The 19405-nt window shown below is 40.6% G+C and overlaps 1 protein-coding gene and 1 long non-coding RNA gene across 4 annotated transcripts; one reads left to right on the top strand and one right to left on the bottom strand.

The window, feature by feature from the left end:
* The first annotated feature begins 1059 nt into the window (after positions 1–1059).
* LOC131319540 (uncharacterized) lies at positions 1060–9731 on the top strand. Of its 3 annotated transcripts, none has more exons than XR_009197995.1 (2): positions 1060–1348; positions 8465–8840. It is a non-coding gene; the product is annotated as an uncharacterized LOC131319540 (long non-coding RNA). The 3 variants fall into 3 exon arrangements; XR_009197996.1 differs by having other exon boundaries at positions 1060–1353; XR_009197994.1 differs by lacking the exon at positions 1060–1348 and adding an exon at positions 2271–2343 and having other exon boundaries at positions 8465–9731.
* Positions 9732–10590: 859 nt separating this feature from the next.
* On the bottom strand, positions 10591–13293 carry LOC131321064 (aspartic proteinase CDR1-like). Its single transcript, XM_058352081.1, has one exon. The coding sequence runs from the start codon at positions 11986–11988 to the stop codon at positions 10591–10593; it is 1398 nt and encodes a 465-aa protein (XP_058208064.1). The 5' UTR covers positions 11989–13293.
* Positions 13294–19405: the final 6112 nt, after the last annotated feature.

The following is a 19405-nucleotide window of genomic DNA, read 5'->3' as shown; positions in this document are numbered from 1 at the left end:
TGTTGAGCATTTCTATATCTCACACACTCTGACTTTCCTTTTTGGTCTGTCAGGTAGCAGGTTCCTTAAAGTGGGTCCACTACCGGTCATTGTGTTGAGGCGTTTTGCTAGCGTCAGGTGGAATTTTGGTTACATTATTGTGGAGTGTCTTAGCTGGTGCAAAACTTAATTTATATGGAGTTGTAGCTAAGGATAGTTAAAGATTTTAAATTGTATAGGTTGTAATTAACTTTGGTCGATGACTGGTGTTCTATTTGAGGTTAGCCTTGGCGTTGTGGATGATCGAGTTTGTTGTAGGTGGTTGATGAAGAAGTTGGTTTATTCAAGTTGTAAGTAAGTCATCGGTGTGGATGTGTTGAAGTATAAAATTTTTAAAGTACTATAATGCATATATTGTTTCTTGGTTGTGCGATGTCATGGTTGATTGGTCAATACGTTGATTCATTTTATGTTAAGGTATTAAGTCTTTCGCTGGGTGTTTATTTCTGACAGGTTGTGAGGTGTAGTTTGGTCTTCTGTGTGGAATGCCACGTGGTCGCACTGACTTGGGTCCACTTTGGGTGCCGTTTGCGTTATGGGGCGTGACAATTAATATCATGTTTGTTTGAGATGAGATTAGATGATGAGATTGAATTAATAGAAGAAATTGGTAACGAGAAGAAATTGGTATTGAACTACAAATACCAAGTCCCAAGGGGTATTGCTAATACTCCTATGGGCCGGATTGTTTATCCCATGGGACTACCAATCTGGACCAATTTTGAAAATCAAACAAAGTATCAATATCATTACCTTAGTAATCCAATTCCAACCTCCAATCCGTTTATCAAACGGGTCCTTACATCATAGTTATCCTCATCTCTTCATCACCTTATTATTTTATTATTTTTTATACCTTCAAATAAAAGAGAGAAGCGACCGTCCATTATTGATTTGATTTTTTCAATTGTGCCCCTCGATTGGCAGCCCTTTGCCTTTGCCACGAGGGGCAATTCCGTCTATTTGGCATCATGCCTTTCTTGTGTTGTGGATAACTTTTACGGCCACATTGTTGCAAAAATCTGTTCGCTTCTCTCTCTTTCCCTCGAGCACACGCGCGCGCACATACACAGGAAAGAGGGAGATCAGAGAGAGAAAGAGGGAGAGGAAGAGATGCGAGACCTGAGGCAAATTCGATGGGCCATCGAACGAGATGTATACGTACATATGAAGGAGCCTTCGACATCAATACAATTTCTTCATAAACTTCTTCCAGCGGTCAATCTCTCCCTCTCTCACGCTTTCCCGCTCCGGTTCTGATTTGCCGTTCCAAGCTGGTGTGTCATGGCGACCCATCCATCTTTCTGTGGTTAGGTTATAAAACTTTTTCAGCCTAGGGTTTCCTAATTCCTTGCGTTTATGTGACCATTAGTTACATTTTTGTTTGCTATGTTCGTGCTAATTTTTAATGTTACGCTGAATTTTTAGGGTTATTTCTTTGTTCGTTTTGAGATTGGAAGAGAGTATATTGTCCCTTTCGGAGGTAAGAACTCCAGCCTTGACTCAAATTTGGGTAAAAATCCATTTTGGGTCAGATTCACTCCAATGACAAAATGATCTCTTACCCAAATATTTTTTTTATGCTTTCAAGACTATTTCCCTCCATTTTTGTTTCCCCCAATGATTTCGGCCAAAAAGGTAGCACGCATATCACCTCAACGACGCTGTTCTTATTCCGCAAATAGCTTCAGGATTCTTCCAAAGAGTATAGGGAGAGATCGTCGAGATTTTAGCATTTAGACATCCAAGGAGAGAGAGAGAGGTATCCAAGCTTGAGAAAGCCAACGCCATGCTCTCAGAAATGACACGGAAGGAGTCGTCAAAAAGAGAAAAGAGCCATTGGAATATTGGGGAAAAAATTGGGGAGAGACTTGGGTTGTCTTAAATTTATGGAAAGTGGATAAAATCCAAAATGGGAAAGGGTTTGGGTCAAAGATTGGAGAGATTTTTTTTTTTTTGTGAATTTTACCTAAATTTTATGTCAAAAATCCATTTTGGAACTAGTCCTCAACTTAAAAGTAAAAGAATGTTGCGGAGAAATTATTTTTATTTTTTGATCCGCGCGGAGAAATTATTTGATCGCTTGCCAAATTTGGTCCTATTTTTTAGATTTTTCCCTTTAATTGGAGTGGGTCGTTTGTGGGTTGATGGGCAATTGGGTCTTTTTAGGTTAGGGTTGCTGATGGCGCCACGTTGTTGTGGCACACTTTTCCCTATGCAACCATGTCGATCTGAGATTTGCAGTGGAAGTACTTTGTACGGGATCTTGTTACTCCGATCTGAGATTTGTGCGCTGCTCATCGGGTGAGTTCGTCCGTCCGTCCGCCGATTTTATCAACGTTTTTTTCTTCGGTTCATGGGGTTTTGTCTGATTTTTGAGCTTTTTAAAATTTATGTTCTCCGCTGTTGTTTCGCTCATGTTGGCATGGATTGATGCGCTTGCGGAATTGTGCTTCCCGTGGTTTGGTGATGAACAATCAGAATTTGGTGGAACGATCTGTGTTTTTGGCGGTTGATATTCGCGCATGTGTGCTTTTGTCTGGTCTGATTTAGTGGGTTGTGTGTTTGTTACTCGGTTTTTTGGGTCTTGGGATTGAGGTTGTTCTCCACATGTTTGGCGAAAAAATATTCCCCCGTAATTTTTTTTGAACAAGATATTTATTAACCAACCGAAGCTAGACAGAGTTTATACATAGACTATTTGAAAGAGGCCCCTTGGCAGTGTGAGCCTCCCCAGGTGAGTTCAGAAGACAAGGAAGAGAAAAAATCTGAGCATAACCACACCGAGATTTAACCTCTTTCCACACCAGTAAAGCAAACGAGCAATCAAAGAACAAATGGTTATGAGATTCAAACCCCCCATCACAAAGCACACATCCACTATCGAGAGTAACACCCCAAATCCTGAGTCTATCCCTTGTAGCAAGTCTGCCCAAGATAGCTACCCTTGAGATAAATGTCCACCGAGGAACTAAGCCCTTTTGCCACACCATAGCATGCCAGGGAACTTCGGGAACCTTGGTCCTAATTGCGGACCAAGCAGATTTGGAAGTGAAAATTCCAGAAGATGAAAGGGTCCAAATCACTCTGTCCTCATTAGCTTCAGCATGAATAAGAGAAGCAGCAGTGTTATTAATAATTTCAGCAATCACAACATTCTTTCTTCTAGGCCAATGCCACCCCCCATTATGGATAATGGAGCTGACCTTGGCATTCAAAGATCTACCCATATTAAAGGCCACCCTATCACCATACTTAAGATAAAGAGACCCAAGAGTGTGCCAATCATCCAGCCATAGAAAGCTTTACTTACCATTGCCAATGATTGACTGAATGAAGGATTGACCAATCTGCCTAAGACTTATGAAGCACTGATACTCTATTTTGGCCTTCGTATCACGTACGCTATGCGTATTGGATACGGATACATTTTCTAGAGTATCCAGATTTTGGAATTAATTTTTGGTATCCCGATACATCTCGGATACACTCGGATACGTTTTGAAAACGCTTGGATACGTTTTGGATACACGCGGGGGTAAATTTGTTATTTTTTAAAACATATGGGTTAAACTGCAATTAGGGCTATATATCCTTACGACCATAAATTCAAAAAGGAAGAAAAGGCGGGAAGAAAGAAGGTGATCTCCTCTCTTTTGTCTCTCATCTCTCTCAGTACCTCTCTCTCCTCTCTCTCTCCGTCTCTCGTCTCTCTCTTCTTTCTCGCCTCTCATCTCTCTCGCTGTTTTACTGTATATATATGTATATATCTCGTCTTTCTCTCTCTCTCTCTCTCTCTCTCTCTCTCTCATTATCTCTCTCACGTCTGTCATCTCTTTAATCATTAATGGAATTTTAGGAATGAAAATTATATATATATATATATATATATATATAAATTTTATATTCAACGTATCCCCAACGTATCGTATCCTACCTTTTGGAAAAATCACGTATCTGTATCGTATCGTATCCGTGCTTCTTAGCCTAAGACCAAAAAGCTTCCTCATAGTCCAAGAAGAGTTAGAGGGAAGGCGCACGTACCAGATGCATTGGTTTTTAATAACATAGGAATGGATCCATTTCACCCACAGAATATCCTCCTTATTGCGAAGGGCCCATAAGTGCCTAAGCATAGAAGCCCTGTTCCATTCCTTGAGCCTTTCGAAACCAAGCCCACCCTCTTTTTTAGGTGCACAAACTGAGCTCCAAAAGACTTTCACTCCAGTAGATTGCAACCCAACATCATTCCACAAGAGTGCACTAAGCATGCTCTCAATCTGTCATAATCTTGATAGGCAAAATAAAGATTGTGACCTAATAAACTTGGATACTAAATAAAACAGAGCTTATCAGTTGAGCTCTACCCTTAAAAGATAACAACTTATTAGACCAGGATTGAATCCTTCTAAGCATTCTATCCTTGAGAACAACACAATTAGCATATGTCAACTTAGTAGAAATCAGGGCCATCCCCAAGTACTGAACATGAAGCTCAACTTTAGGTATATCCAGAATCTGCCTAAGAGCTATCCTTCTATCAGAACTCACAGCTGCAAAGAAGCATGCATTCTTCCCCAAATTAGGTTGAAGACTAGAGAAATGGAAAAAATCTTTTAAAACCTCATTAATAAGCTCAAACGAATGCACCTCAGCGCCATAGAGGACAAACATATCATTAGCAAAAGAAAAGAAAGGTGGGATAAACCAATGGAAGCACATTTAGTGTGATAATAGAAGGCACCTTGACTAATTCTAAGCCTTAAGAAACCTGAAAAAACCTCCATGATCAACAGGAATAAGTAGGGGGAGATAGGATTTCCCTGCCTTAAACCTCTTTTCCCAGGGAAAAACCCTTTTAATTCCCCATTAACAACAATAGAGGAGAAAGGGGAAGTAATGCAAAGCTCGATCTAGTGAATACATTGATCAAGAAAGTCAATATACCTCATAACATCCAGCAGAAAACCCCAATTCACAGTGTCATAAGCCTTCATAATGTCCAATTTAATGGCACATCTAGGAGATCCTTGATCCAAATGATATCCCCTAACCAATTAGAAGGACATTATCAACGATGGACCTCCCTTTGATAAAAGCTGATTGAGAAGAGCTTATGAGACAAGGAAGACTAGCTTGCAATTTGTTAGCAAGAATTTTGGTGATACATTTATAGATGGTGTTGCAGCAAGCAATAGGTCTGTAGTCCTTAACAGATATAGGAGCAACTTTTTGAGGAACCAAAGTGATTGCAGTGGCATTCCAACCCTTCGGAATAAAACTATATTCAAAAAAATAATGAACACCTGCCAAAAAATCATTCTTCACCACATCCAAATTATCTAGAAAGAAAGCAGAGTTATAACCATCATATCTCTCTTTATAGATTTCAGAACGTTCCAAATTTCATAATCAGTCACTTGGCAAATAAGCCCTTCCCTCATATGCTGAGGCACCTTCTTTGTAATAGCACCATCTCTCTTCCTAGCAAAATTAGTCCCAATAAGTCTTTGATAATAGCCCGAAATTTCAGCCTCAATAGCCACAGAATCCTCCAATCTCTCACCTTGATTAGTCACCAAACTAAGAATGGTATTCCTATCTCTGAGCATTCATCTTCTGGTGAAAAATCTGGTATTCTTATCCCCCAAAGCCAACCAACTAACTCTGGATTTCTGTTTCTTATAAGCTTCCTCTGCAGAGCTTAACTCATAAAACTACAAGACCAAGATATGCTCGAAGAGTGACACACTACCTCATAGTCCCTGAACAAATCAAGCCAAGCATCATTAATAAGAGCTCTATCCAACCTACTATTGTTACTACCATCACCACCCTTCTTGTTGGACCAAGTGTACCACAACCCTTTAGAAGGCATCTCTTGCATATTGATGTCTCCAAGGCAGCAATTAAAGTAAGAAGAAAGCTCTAATATCAAACCCTTGGAGTCGCTCATTAGGTCTTCTAACCACATTAAAATCCCCTAATTGCACCCAAGAAGAGGAGCCAAGAAAGGAAACAAAAAATGCATATCCCTCCACAATCTCACCCTCTGACTAGCCTGATTTAGCCCATAAACCACAGAAACAGAGAAACACTTATGTTTTGCCAAAGTTTCAACAGGAATAACAATCCTGAGGATCCCACCCCACAATAATCGCAGCTGTAGGCATGTCACAAAGATTGTGAATAGATTGCCAATGGGTAGGAAAACACCAAGAAGTAGCACTAGAAAGATTTTCCAACCTAATTTTAGTCTCAATAATACCAAAAAGGGACAACTTATGCACCTTAATAAAAGAACATACCTCCTTTTGTTTCAAGGAATCATTGAGGCCCTTAATAATCATAGTCATTTGGCACCTCTGGGTTTGACTCCACCACCACCATTACCCTTCTTCCTACCCCTACCCTTCCTAGGGGCAGGGGAAGAGCGAAGCACAGGATCATCCTCAACAGAATCCAACTCCATCTCATGCACAAGAAGAGGAGCAACAACACCCAAAAGCCCATTAGAAGAGGGGCCAGGGTCCATAACTGTAACAGGCTCATCTTCAGCAAGAGCCAGTGGATAAAACTGGTTCTTCAATAACCCATTAGGCACAGCAGCAGGACTGGAGATAAATCCAATGTCACCCAAATCCTCCCCAGCAGGCAAATGACACTCCTCCAAAGATGGCTTCACTCTCTGAACCCCACCATACTTACTCACCACCAAATCAATAGCAGCCCCATCACGAATTTTAAGTGTGGACAAGGCGGGAACATGCCTTCTAGGAGAGCCTGACCTCCTGTCCGGGCTTGTGATCTTCCCCCCAGAACTAGGACACCCACCTGGCACAGAACCCACAGGAGAAGAATCCACCCGTGACTAAGAGGGCATTGGACCCTTATTACCCAATTTAGTTTTACCAGAGCTTTGCTCTTGCAAATCAGCAGCCACAGGAACCATAGAAGGAACTACTCTTGTTGGAACAGTGGTGAGAGCAGGACTTTGAGTAGGTTGAGGCTGAGGAGCAACCACCGCCTCCCTAACCCTTTTAGGGCATCCACCATCTGAAAGATCAAAAAGGCAAAAACTTTGCATAAGGAGCAGTTAGATGGCTTCCATGGATATTTGATAGATATATCAAAACTCTCCCCTCTAGAATTAACCACCTCCACTGTAGTCAATAGCTCAGATGAAACGTCCACTTCCACACAGATTTTGGCAAAATTCAGTCGTTTGCACTTTTCCGTCAACTCATCAGCATAAAGGGGTTTGCCAATTGCACTTGCAATATGACTCAAACCCTCTTCATTCCAAAATTCAAGTGGAACACCAGAAAATTGAACCCAAATAGGTAAGGTAGTCAATTGTGCTTTCTCTAATCTCATCTGAGGCCTCCATTGTTGAAGAATCAGGAGTTTACCAGCAATAAGCCTAGGCCCATACTCAATAACCTTCCTTATAGCATTCTCCTGAGAGAACTTAAAGAAGTAAAAACCATTGTCATTAGAGAGTGCCTCATATATGCCAAACTTCCTCCAAATCTGAGTCACTATGTTCTTCACCGCCAGGTAGGGCACCTTCTTATCCAAAAAATACCCAACCACCCAGTCAGCCCATTGCTCACATCCTCTAGCTTCCACAGAAGGGGGAAGGAAGGTACATAACTGTTTTTTCCTAGCTAACCATAGGCGGAAAGTAGGACATCTTCATGCGTGAACCACCAGAATTTTGAGACACAATCGAACTCCATTTTGATTGCTCCACCACCTTAACATCAGGTTTAGGCGCACCAATTTCAGCATGCAGAGACGATTCAACAGTAATGCGTTCCAAATGATCAATCAGATTGACCTTATTAGAAGGACTAGCCGTATCCAATCACGAATTAGGGTTTCGCAAGTTAGGGTTTACAGAATTATTCGCAGAATTGAGTGCAGGAAAATCAGTAACGAGATTCATCAGGGAAAACTTACGTTAACAGAATCAAAATGCAAGACAGAAGAGAGGATTGGAGAAGAAATGACAAAAAAACCCGTGTTTTTTGTCAAGGGTGTGTTTCTGCGTTTTGTTCGTTCAAGTTTTGTTTGTATTTTTTCTGCGTGTGTTGTTGCGTGTGAGTTACGTCCTGTAGTTGCATGCTGTTTGGGTGTATTTGGATGAATGTTGGTTTGTTGCTCTGTTCCTGCGATGTGTGCAGTGTTTTTGGTGAATTTTTGTGGTTTATTAGAATGATTTGTGACTAGGTTTTTGGCTTTTGTGTTTTTGTGTTTTGCTTGTGCATGTACTTTAGTTTGAAGCATATACCAGCATTGCATGTTTCTTCTTGTGATTACTGCCATATTGTGAAGATACTTCTCCCTTGCATCTTTATTCTCTAGGAGTTGAGCATTTGCTGTTTGCTTGACGTTGATTCTTTTTTTTTTTTGCTTTTAGGCCGATTTTTGTCATGCGGCTCATGCCTATCAACTCCTGAAGAAAGGTGGGCTTAAAGATGTAAACATTGTCGTTTTCATGTACGATGACGTTGCTTTCAATGAAGAGAACCCCAGGCAGAAAATCAAAATTAACAGCCCACATGGCGAAGATGTAAACGATGGAGTGCCAAAGGTTCGTTTCCTGCTATTTCGCTAACCCAGTATTAAAATCAAGAAATTTTGTTTCCTTCTTGTTCATTTGTTGGGTTTGTACGTGAACAGTATTATTCCGAGGGTGATGTCACTATAAACAACTTCTTTGCTACTATTCTTGGAAACAAAACTGCCCTTACAGGCGGCAGTGGAAAGGTTGTGGACAGTGGTCCAAACGGCCCTATTTTTTTTATATATTACACTGATCATGGGGTCCTAGTGTCCTCGGTAACTCTCTCTCTCTCTCTCTCTCTCTACTAAGCTTGGTTAGCGGTGGCACCTTGCACCCTAGCCAAGTGGAGACAAATGCATGAGGTAGGCATGTCTTGACAAGGTGACCCAATGGTGTCGGTTGGTGTCGGCATTGGTCCATTAGGCAAGTGGCTGCTGGGATGCACGTGAAGGCCCAATGATTAGTGGGCATGGATGCTATACGAGAAGCTAGCTTGTGGGACAATGCAATCAGAAAACGGCTAAGTATTTGGAGCTGGGTTGGATCACGAAATTGGCCAGCTAACCTTGATTGGGATCAGGCAAAACGGTTATTGACGGTTATTGCACTCTGCACATGTTGTTGGCAGGTAGGGACAGGTGTTCCAAGCAGAATCGGGCAATTATTGGCAGTTATCTCCAGACAATTTCATTTTCCTGCGTGCTGGCAGCTTGTGGTTGTGCCAGCGCAACCCTAGGGTAGTTGGGAGTGTCAACTGCAGATCATGGGGCCATCCCATGATCCCATTTACTTAGTGGCCACGTTTATTGATTGTAGCCTTATAGAGGCATTGGCTTTTCGAGTCTAAGGCAGAGGGATGTTATGATGTTATGGTCTGGTACTCTTAAGTGTTTATTCTTTGTTTGTTGGCTGCATGGAGTCACTATCTCTATAATCTATAATTGACCAAGTAAGGCACTGTGTAAAATTAATTTGCGCTTCTTTTTTGTGGAAGACACGATCCTTTGTTTCCAGATTGGCTTGTCTTCAATTTTAAAAAATGGCACAGTGCAATCTGAATGATGTGAGAATTTTATGTTGTGGAAACTGTATTTTTATCAGCTATGATGCCTTTTTTTCATTTTGGTTCAAGGAAACTTGCATAAATAGATTAATGGTACAAATACGGGGATAAGTTACACCCCTATCATCATCTGATAGTTGAGTCTTGATAAAAAGTGGAGCGAAATTGAAACTGGAAAATGTGTCTTGCATTGTTAGTCCATGACGAGCGAGGAGGATTGGCACATCTATTGCTCTCCTTGCATGATCTGCTTCATTGGAGGAAGCCGTGAAGGAGGAACCTGCAATCTAGGATTAGCAACAAAGATGTGGGCATGTGGGAATGTGATGATTTGGAGTTTTTTATGGGTACGTCCTAAATGTTCGATTGTGCTCTGTTTTGATGGTGAACCCCATAAAAGAAAATGGGGTAAAGTTGGTTATCCGCTTCGCATTCATGGAATGCGGAAAAGGGGGCGCACTTACCTAACCATTCTGTAGAAGACGGAACGTTGGGAAACACCATTGTTTGATAAGCATCAACTGTTTATACTAGAACTAAATTCAACTCTGATGTTCAGTTATGATTTGCGACCATGTTTATTTTTCTCACATTATTATGCCTGGAGTTTGAAAGAACTTTTGGTTTGTGTGGTTTGCTTCCAAACTTTTGGATTGAGTAGTTTATGTGGTTCGCTAAACTCTAAATCAATGTAAATAATAACTAGCACATCGGCGTCCACCTTGTTGAATTGAGTAGTTTACATAGTATGCTACAGATTGCTTCTCTCTAAATTCATTTAACGAAAAAAAGGGGCACGAAAATCCTTTTGCTAGCACATCGGCGTCCACCTTGTTGAATACTTAAGGCCGACAAGGTTTTTGGATATCAATCCAGAGTTTCATATTCTCCAAATCAAAGCCACCTTGTTGAATACTTAAGGCCGACAAGGTTTTTGGATATCAATCCAGAGTTTCATATTCTCCAAATCAAAGCCGAGGTTGATGTTCCTTAGTTGGTAACGGCCAATTATGGTTAAAGGGTGTGGAAATTGAGTAATCATCAAACAAGAATCTTGTTCTTGCTGACGCCACGCATTACCACCAAGTCTAAGCGAAAGATCAACAAACGCAAATAATATTTCTGGCAAAGAAGGATCGAGAACTCCCCCAGGATTATCCCAACAGTATAAACCATTCCATCTCGACATGCGCTTGCCCTTGTTCTTCATATGTGCAATGATTTTAGTGAGCAGCGCTTCAAATGCCATAGAGTGTAGATGAGTAATTGCTGCTCCTGAGTCGATCATTACCCCGGTCGTCTCGGGATAACCATTATCATGATCAAATACGTACGACGGCATGTTCAAGGACTTTTTGTTAACCATGATGTCTTTGAATTTGACGAGATATAAACCTTCAGAGTTTGAGACAAGTGCCGTTTTCCTTCCCAAGAGTCGTGCAGTATACCTTCCTATCTGAATTGCGCCATTATTCTTGTCGTCGTGGCAGTACGAAAAAACTTTAGTTCCTATTTGTCCAAGGAGGGAGCGTTTGGTGTTTTGTAATCCCACCACACTTGGATAGTTTTTTCCCGATGTCTCGCTGTTGTTAAATCCACAGCCGAATAGAACAGGAATATGATATGTAGAATGCGGACTGGCCACAGTCATTATCTCTTCCGCAATGTTGCCACGACTATAAGATCCGTCCTCATAATTCACGTTGTACTCGCAATAGTCATCGTCGTCACAAGTCATCTGATTTACGAAACCAGTACACTTACTAGAATTGCATTCAACCAACTCGTATGACGAGGATTCTCGCGGGTCGAAACGGATTGGGATTTGGTCATAGCAAGATTGGCATGGTTCGCATTGTAACCATACCAAGTCACTACCCGTGTCCGGAACACCGAAGGTTTCAACCGGTGGAGTCCCAATGGAGTATAGGACAACAAAATCACGAGTAAACGGGATTTGGAAGCGTGATGTTCCTGTTCCTTGCGCTTGTCTGAGGTAAAGGTACTGCGCTCGTTCCCCACTTATTTGCACATTCTCCAGGAATATTTCTCCCTCAGTTTTTTTGGGATCATAGAACGGTGATAGGGGTGATGTTTGGTGTATGAGAGGTAGGGAGAACGAGATCTCCACCGACGGCGGATCTGCCAAAGAAGAAGTTGCAGATTTGTTCGCCGACGGTGGAGAGAAAGCTAGAGACGTAATACTAGAAAAGTCTCTAGAGAAACCTGTGGAATGATTGGCATGAGAAGGAGGGACCATTAATGTTGCCACCCCTAATATGTAGATGAAATTAATGAGAAATTTGATAGCCATTCTGGTTCTAGTAGTGTGGAACTTTGTAGAGAATGATAATATGGATTAAGTTTGAGAGGCGATAATGATGGTGCACCCTTGAAACTTATATAGTGGTTGTTTTGTAACTAAAACTAAGCTACTTCACAACTAATTGCATCATGAGAGTTTCACCTCAACAACAAATAACTAGAACTAAAAAGTAGTTGCATTTTTGGTTCATAAATTTCTACTTTAGCTAGTCATTTAATAAAGGAGGTACACAATAATATTATTTAATTCACTTTTGAATTGCAATGGCAAAGTGCAGAAGTAAGTTTTGTACCCAAAAAAACCGGTAAATTGTTTCATCAGTGCTAGCTGTATAGAGGAGGTTCCTAAATAAATTGATGAACCAAAACTAACCTGACACTTAACTAATCCAAGAGGAGGTTCCTCAACAAACTGGTGAACCAAAGGTAACCTGACACTTAACTAATCCAAGAGACCAAGACCAATCTGCAAGCTTTGGATAATTTTCAGCCTCAAAGAATTTGGATGCAGAGGTGGAGTTCTTGTTGGCTGAATTCGTAGGTGGGTGGTTCTGTTTTCTCTTCCGATTAGCTGCCAACATTCTAAGGATGTTTCAAAGTAAACAGACACGAGGACACGACACGGACACGAGGACACGACACGACCTTAGGCGCGGCACTTAAAGTAATTCACACAACTGGTATATGGGGAACATGCAGCCAAGCCTGCTTCAATTAGTTGAAGGTAACAGTTTAAACTTTAAAGTATCACAGAAGTTGAGTATTGCATTCAGTCTTACGGGGCAAACAACACCTATAGGAGTAAAATAGACATGGGACTAATTCACCTCATTTGTGCAGGATGAAAAATGGGTTATGCTCAAACAAGGCAGTATAGGCATTTCAGAATTTGGGAAAAAAATAAAGATAAAATACCAAATCCACGAAAGGAAAACTTCATCTTGATCAATGTCATGTCCTTAATGTGATATCCTCCTCTCTCCTTAATCTAATGTTCAACTGCTAGAGCCTTTTCAAGGAAAAAATAAGGGTGGAAAAAACTGCTAGAAATCGACTGTGTCAATACATGAGCATGGAAATGAAAGCGCAAATTGATTAGAAGGTTATATCATGATCTGTCACACTATGAAATATTTTGCTGCAACCACGTCGTACGTTGGAAGTCATTAAAAAAGTCTGAAAGAAACTCCTCCCATCCTTCTATAGCATTCTAAACCTAAGGAATCCACCATTGTGGTCTTGGAGATTGGTAAATACCATAAAAAGAGTGCAGGTAGATCCACTTCTTATTTACAGTCAACTTCATCGAAGTTCGCACTCTTCACAAAAGTAAATTTGTAGGTGCATTTATGGCTACGTTTTATCGGTTCTATCTCTTGTTCTTCTTGAACAATTGCAGTCCTGTTTTGGCAGTAATAGTTTTAAGGCGATTGATTCATTTATTTTCCATAGCTAATTTCCTTTCGTTAAAATTAAAAGAGATGGACGCATTTATTGACTGTTGTTACGGACCTTCATTGACTGTTTCTTATTGTTTCTTTCGGTGGTGAATTCCCCATTTGATAGGATAGGATTTAATTGGAAGAGTAAAGTATGTCAAACCAGAAGCTACATGCAATATTACTGGGGATGATATATTTTTGTGAGCTGTTTTTTTTTTTTTTGAGCCGCTAAAGCATTGTATTATGTATGTTCTGATTGATGCATTGCCATTCTCATGCGGTGTGTCCCGTTCTTTGAAATATGTACTTATTTCAAAGGGTACTTAGTTCAAGACCAATTGGAATTGGCTCTGTCAATTGGTCTATGCTTCTCCATTGGAATGGATTATAAGTCAATATTTTTAGATGGCTTGTAAGTTAAACCTCGATCGTAAGTTATATCTATGTTTAAAACTCTATTTTTGGGTGTGATCGTTAAACTTTTTGGGGTTTGGAAAATAATGATAGACCCAAGCATGGATAGCTAGCCGCTTTATGCTGTTTTCCAATGGCTATATTCAATCCAGACCATTGGTAAACCTGATAATTTGAAAACCTTGTTAAGATTCCAACGTTATGAGGTGAAAAATAAAATTACTCTAAGATATATCTTTGTTTAAAACTCTATTTTTTGGGTGTGATCGTTAAACTTTTTGGGGTTTGGAAAATAATGATAGACCCAAGCATGGATAGCTAGCCGCTTTATGCTGTTTTCCAATGGCTATATTCAATCCGGACCATTGGTAAACCTGATAATTTGAAAACCTTGTCAAGATTCCAACGTTATGAGGTGAAAAATAAAATTACTCTGAGGTTGTTCTTCGTATAGGGTTAATGTGGCCTGCAGTATGATGAGGTGGGAAGTGTTATTGTGACCTTCGACTTTCATTTTTAAGTTGGTGGTAGGTTTCCATCGAGATATGATGATGCTCATTGAAGTTGCAGTTGGTGTCAAGTTTCTACTTTTGGCTAACAATGTTTTCTCCTCCCTCACAATGGTTTCAATCGAGATATAATTCACTTCTAAACAGAGTAGATGGTTGTATAAGATGATTATTAGCACTCTAGAACATGAGCTTAACAAAATTTATAGTCAGTACACTTTATTTCACCAAGTTAGAACAGCTATGGATGACAGTCTCTTGCTGCAAGTTCTTTTTTTTTTTTAAAAAAAAAAAATGCACTTAGCATTATCCACTGATGGTTGCTTTTTTCTGTCTTTGCTTGATTCGGATCTGTAAGGTCAATAGCTACGTCGATCCTTTTTTGGGGGCAAGCCACAGAGATGGGATTGGTTGACATCTTCAAAAGGTGAATAAAAATTTTCACATTGGCCTTTGTTATATACCTGGATTACAAGGTATGCTATGGTTAATATGCTTACTTTTGTGTGGAAACCAACTTTCGTCTATGCCTCAAAGCATTTTCCATTTTTATCTGGTTGTCTGGTTTCGGGTGAATGCCTGAAGGTTTTACAGCAAAGAGAGAAATTTATATCTAAGAGAGCTGCTCTTTGGGAGAGACTTCACGAGCGTAATGCTAAGTGTGTCCTCAGTATGATGATAGAGTTGGAAGGTTTATGGGTGAAACTTGGGCAGTACTTGTCTACACATGCAGATGTGACAGGTTCCTTGTGAAGAATGCATCAAGAAAGGTGATCCAAAGGAAGTAATCTCAATTTCCATCATTTTGTGAGGTTGATGAGGCTGATGAGGCAAGGTTGATGAGGCTCCTCAGGACCCAACTAATGACTAATTGTACTGGACCTGCTTTGATACCTTTAGTTCTTTCAATAGAACTGGAATTTTTGCTTGTAAATAAATTACATATGAACTTCTTCCTTTCTTGTTCTTCCATGTCTCTCTGTTGCTTTGAGCATAGTAAACTCAGTTTCCATCATTTTGTGCACAAGGTTTGGAGGTACATTTGGAGTTTGTTTTCGCACTGAGAAAAGGAAAAATATAGTTGATTAGTCCTTATTTCTAACCAGCCAATGTATTGAAATTTGACCTGGCCCTGTAGAGATGTTAGTTTTGCTTTGGAAATGAGATTTGGTTCAACTATTTGTCAAGTTATGCCAGTTTCTTGCATTTGTCAGAATGTGGAGTATTTTTATTTGCTTATCCTTATGTTTTTTGAAGTCCCATTTTCTTGTGCTCATACAGGCACATGCTTATCTAATGCTCAAGCGTTTAGCTGATACACAAAACTCCCATCATATTTCCTCCAACTGGAGTGTGAGATCAGGTGGGATATAGATTCAGTCTGGGTTAAGTTGTGTTTAGATGTTAGATTTATGCAGGATTAATTATGTGAGAGCAAAAGAAATAATGTACGTAGATTTCCCTCTACAAATCCAAGTTGTGTTTACCTTCCCTTTCTCTTCCTTCCAAAAATCTGTTACAAATTCATAACCCAAATACAGCTTATCAGAAATTGAATGCCTAGGCCCTAGACATACTGAATGTGGACCCTGAGATCTGCTGCTAAAGCCATCTCTACTCGATACAGGACTTAATTCCGTAATTTCTTAGTTCCTCATTTACTGAGGTTTTCTTTCGACTAACGCCACAAAACTGTGCATAAGGAATCAGATTAACTGGGCCACTGAAGCCAAATATATCAATCCATGAAAATCCTCCAAGTTTAACATGAAACATATATATCCAAAATTTGGCTGAATTAAGAGACTAATAAATAAACGAACCAAACGGCTATAATATACCCAAGTAACTCCAAAGAGAGTTTTCTTCTCCATTGGCTGGGTCTTTGTTTGAGGCTGGGATGTTTTGGTAATTTTGGTTCTTCTCATCTCCCTTTGACAAGTGAATGCTATGTTTTCTTGCCTTTCACATGGCTTTGCTTTTTGATGTGGTTAAAGGTACATTATATTTGTTTTCATGTGAGAGGTAGTGGTTGGAATAGTGTAGGCATGTGGTTTTTGCCAAAGAATAGAAATAAAAGCCACACGGACTCACGGGGAGAGAGAGAGAGAGAGAGAGAGAGAGAGAGTGGAGATTATGGTAGTTTCAGAGAGAGAGAGAGAGAGAGAGAGAGAGAGAGAGAATGGAGATTATGGTAGTTTCCTTCCCTTGCTTTGGCCTCGTTTTGGTTTGTTGAGAATTCCAAGCAAAAGAAATCACCACCTGTTTCTGAGTCTGGTATTCTTATTTGTCGGAGACTCTCAAGTAAGATCCTTTTGGTTCAAGATGATTATCTCTTCAGCAGCCAGATGGAGTATTATTTTTGTGCTAACATTTGTTCCCATCTTGCTTATAATCCGCAGTTGCAGCGCCTAGAGCTTATATGAATTTTTCAAACTGATAAGGTCCCCCTTTCCCAGCCCAAAAGCAAAATAGACTGAATTAGTCCTGATGTTTGAGGTTAAAGCTGCTAACACTAGTGTAAAATGCCTTCATTTCATCTTTTTGTCATACGGTGTGTTTAAAGCTGCTCGTCTTTTTGTTTTTGCCTTTATTTCATGGTGCATTCTAATCTCTAGAAATGGTGTATGACAGTGCCCTTTATAGACACTGTCCTGACAAAAATTATTGGCATGTTCATTGTTGGTTGTGCATCATGGTAAAGTGTGTAATGTGTTACTTAATTTTGCAGGATCATAGACCTTTGAAAGATCCATCAAGGCTTTTTGAGAGCTTCGTTGTTGTTGGACTTCATCCTAATTGTGACATTTTTGATTTGCAATTCAGTGGTTTCTATTCTTGGATCTTATTCTATTATCCTCCTGAAAAAAAACTTTCGCCCAAGTATAAGGATCTTCTTTCACTTTTCTTTCCTGGTGGCTCGGAGCTAGGTTGCTTCTGTAGGGGGATGAAAACAATTGATGCTTCTTATCAACTGGATTGCTACGGCTTATTCGTGCCTCTTCACCGGAACCCTAGCTCGACGTCTGAACCCTAATCTGCAAAATAGACAGGGGGTGAGTGCACCTTTGCCTCTCGTGGCAAAGGCCCTCCGATGCCTTTGTTAGTATCACGTACTAGCAATTAAACCCTAATTATCAGTAGGAAAGCAATAATAATGCAACGTATTGCGTACCTCTCACCTCTAGGTTTTCCTCATATTTATAGATTTATGGATGCTTGCTGTCCAAGCATCCTTATTGCCATAGGATTCCTAACTCGTATAGGAAACCCAGGATATCAAGGAGTCTCGTTTCCTTTATCAGTTTATGGAAAAGAGTCCTTTTAGGATTCTTTTCCTTTAAGAGCCGAACATCCCATACTCGTTGGATATCTTTCTCAGATCCTATATTCTTGGGATCTTTATCCCTATATGAGACATGACTATTCTGGAATCTTCCAGAGTATTCTCTCTGCTCCTACTCTCGATTGGAGTTCCATCTTTGTTCGGCCGTCTCATAGCCGAACAGACGTCTTGGACCAGTTAACTCACATGTAACTGGTCCTTGAGCCCGTACAACCTTCCTGGACCATTGACTTCTCATGTCACTGGTCCATATTGCCGAACACTTGTTTAGCATGATGACTGTCCTGTCTATATTCAAACTATGGTCCCACGTACCATTTATTCGGATATCGATTGCATTGCTTTCAACCCGTGATCACTCGTATCACGTGCTAGGTTCTTTACATCATCTGTTCGGCTGTATCATAACCGAACAGTCTATTTATAGCCATGACTTCTCATATCACTGGTCCATATCGCTGTTCACCGAACTACTCGGCGGTAAGTCTAGTCGTATTTACCACGTGTTCCTAGACATCACGTGTTCGATAACTAAATGTACCTGCTCGGGAATACCTCCCTACAATTGCTCCCCAGCTTCATATATTTACCACTGTTCGGGGGCAATATATGATGCTTAGAAACAGAATTCTATCTAGACCAAACTCTTTTGATCCCGTGCAGTAATAATTTCGATATCTTATTGATGCCTTTTGGCGCCTATGTCATTATACCATTTCGGGGTAAACGACTCCACGTGGCACGTTTCATATGCCTAGCATTAACTTCGAACTGACGTTCTATGAAACGGCGTCAGAACGGTTTCTGCTTTCCGTTACTTTTTCCTGTAACGGCGTGAGAGGAGACGTTTCGTCTCCGTCTCTTACCCTTAAACCCCTGAAAGGGCTCTCTTTGGTTTTTCATCCAAAACATTCAAACTTTCAGTTTTTCTCCGTAAAGCTTTCCGCCATTGCCGCCGCCTGCAAACTCGATTGGATTCCAGGGAATCGTCACAATATTCTCGTAAGATTCTTGCTCTCATTCCCCTTCTTCTTCTTAAGTTTCTTTCTGAGATCTCATTCTCAGATTTGGTGGGTCGTTTCTAGGGTTTCACTTCGTACCCATTTCCATCTTTTCTTCTTTTCTGAATATACTCATGGCGGATGACAACCCTCCTAGACCCAGTAAGTTTAGGAAGCTTTGTGATACCCCTGCTGCCATGGCGGCATTTAGAGAAAAATACAATATCCCTGAAAACGTAGGGCTTGAACTCGCTCCATTAGGAGCGGATAGGGATGCTGGATCGTGGGATAGAATGTGTATCCCAATCGTGTCCATTGTCGAAGGCGGGGTCCGTTTCCCCCTTCATCCACTCCTCCGCCAGATTTTAAGCTGGTACCGTCTTACACCCATGCAAGTTTCTACGAACGTTTTTAGACTGATAATGGGGACTATAGCCCTAAATGGGATTCTAGAAACCAATTTAGGAATCTGGGACATCCAGTGGTGGTATAGTATAGTACTAAACCCTGAGTACAATACTTACTACTTCAAAGTTAGGAGGGCAGAGAAGCGCTTCGTGCTCAATCTGCCAGATTCTGCTCGTGACCATGAGATCGACTTCCTCTATGTAACTGGAGCATTCGAGCCTTTAGGGGAAGATGGCCAAGTGCTGGGGCTCCATTGCCCCCACATATGGGGCTATCCACGTATGCT

Source organism: Rhododendron vialii, chromosome 3a, assembly GCF_030253575.1.
Source record: "Rhododendron vialii isolate Sample 1 chromosome 3a, ASM3025357v1".
In the NCBI taxonomy this organism is placed as follows: domain Eukaryota; kingdom Viridiplantae; phylum Streptophyta; class Magnoliopsida; order Ericales; family Ericaceae; genus Rhododendron; species Rhododendron vialii.
Note: the sequence above shows the minus strand (reverse complement) of the source record. Positions and strands in the feature narration are given on the sequence as shown.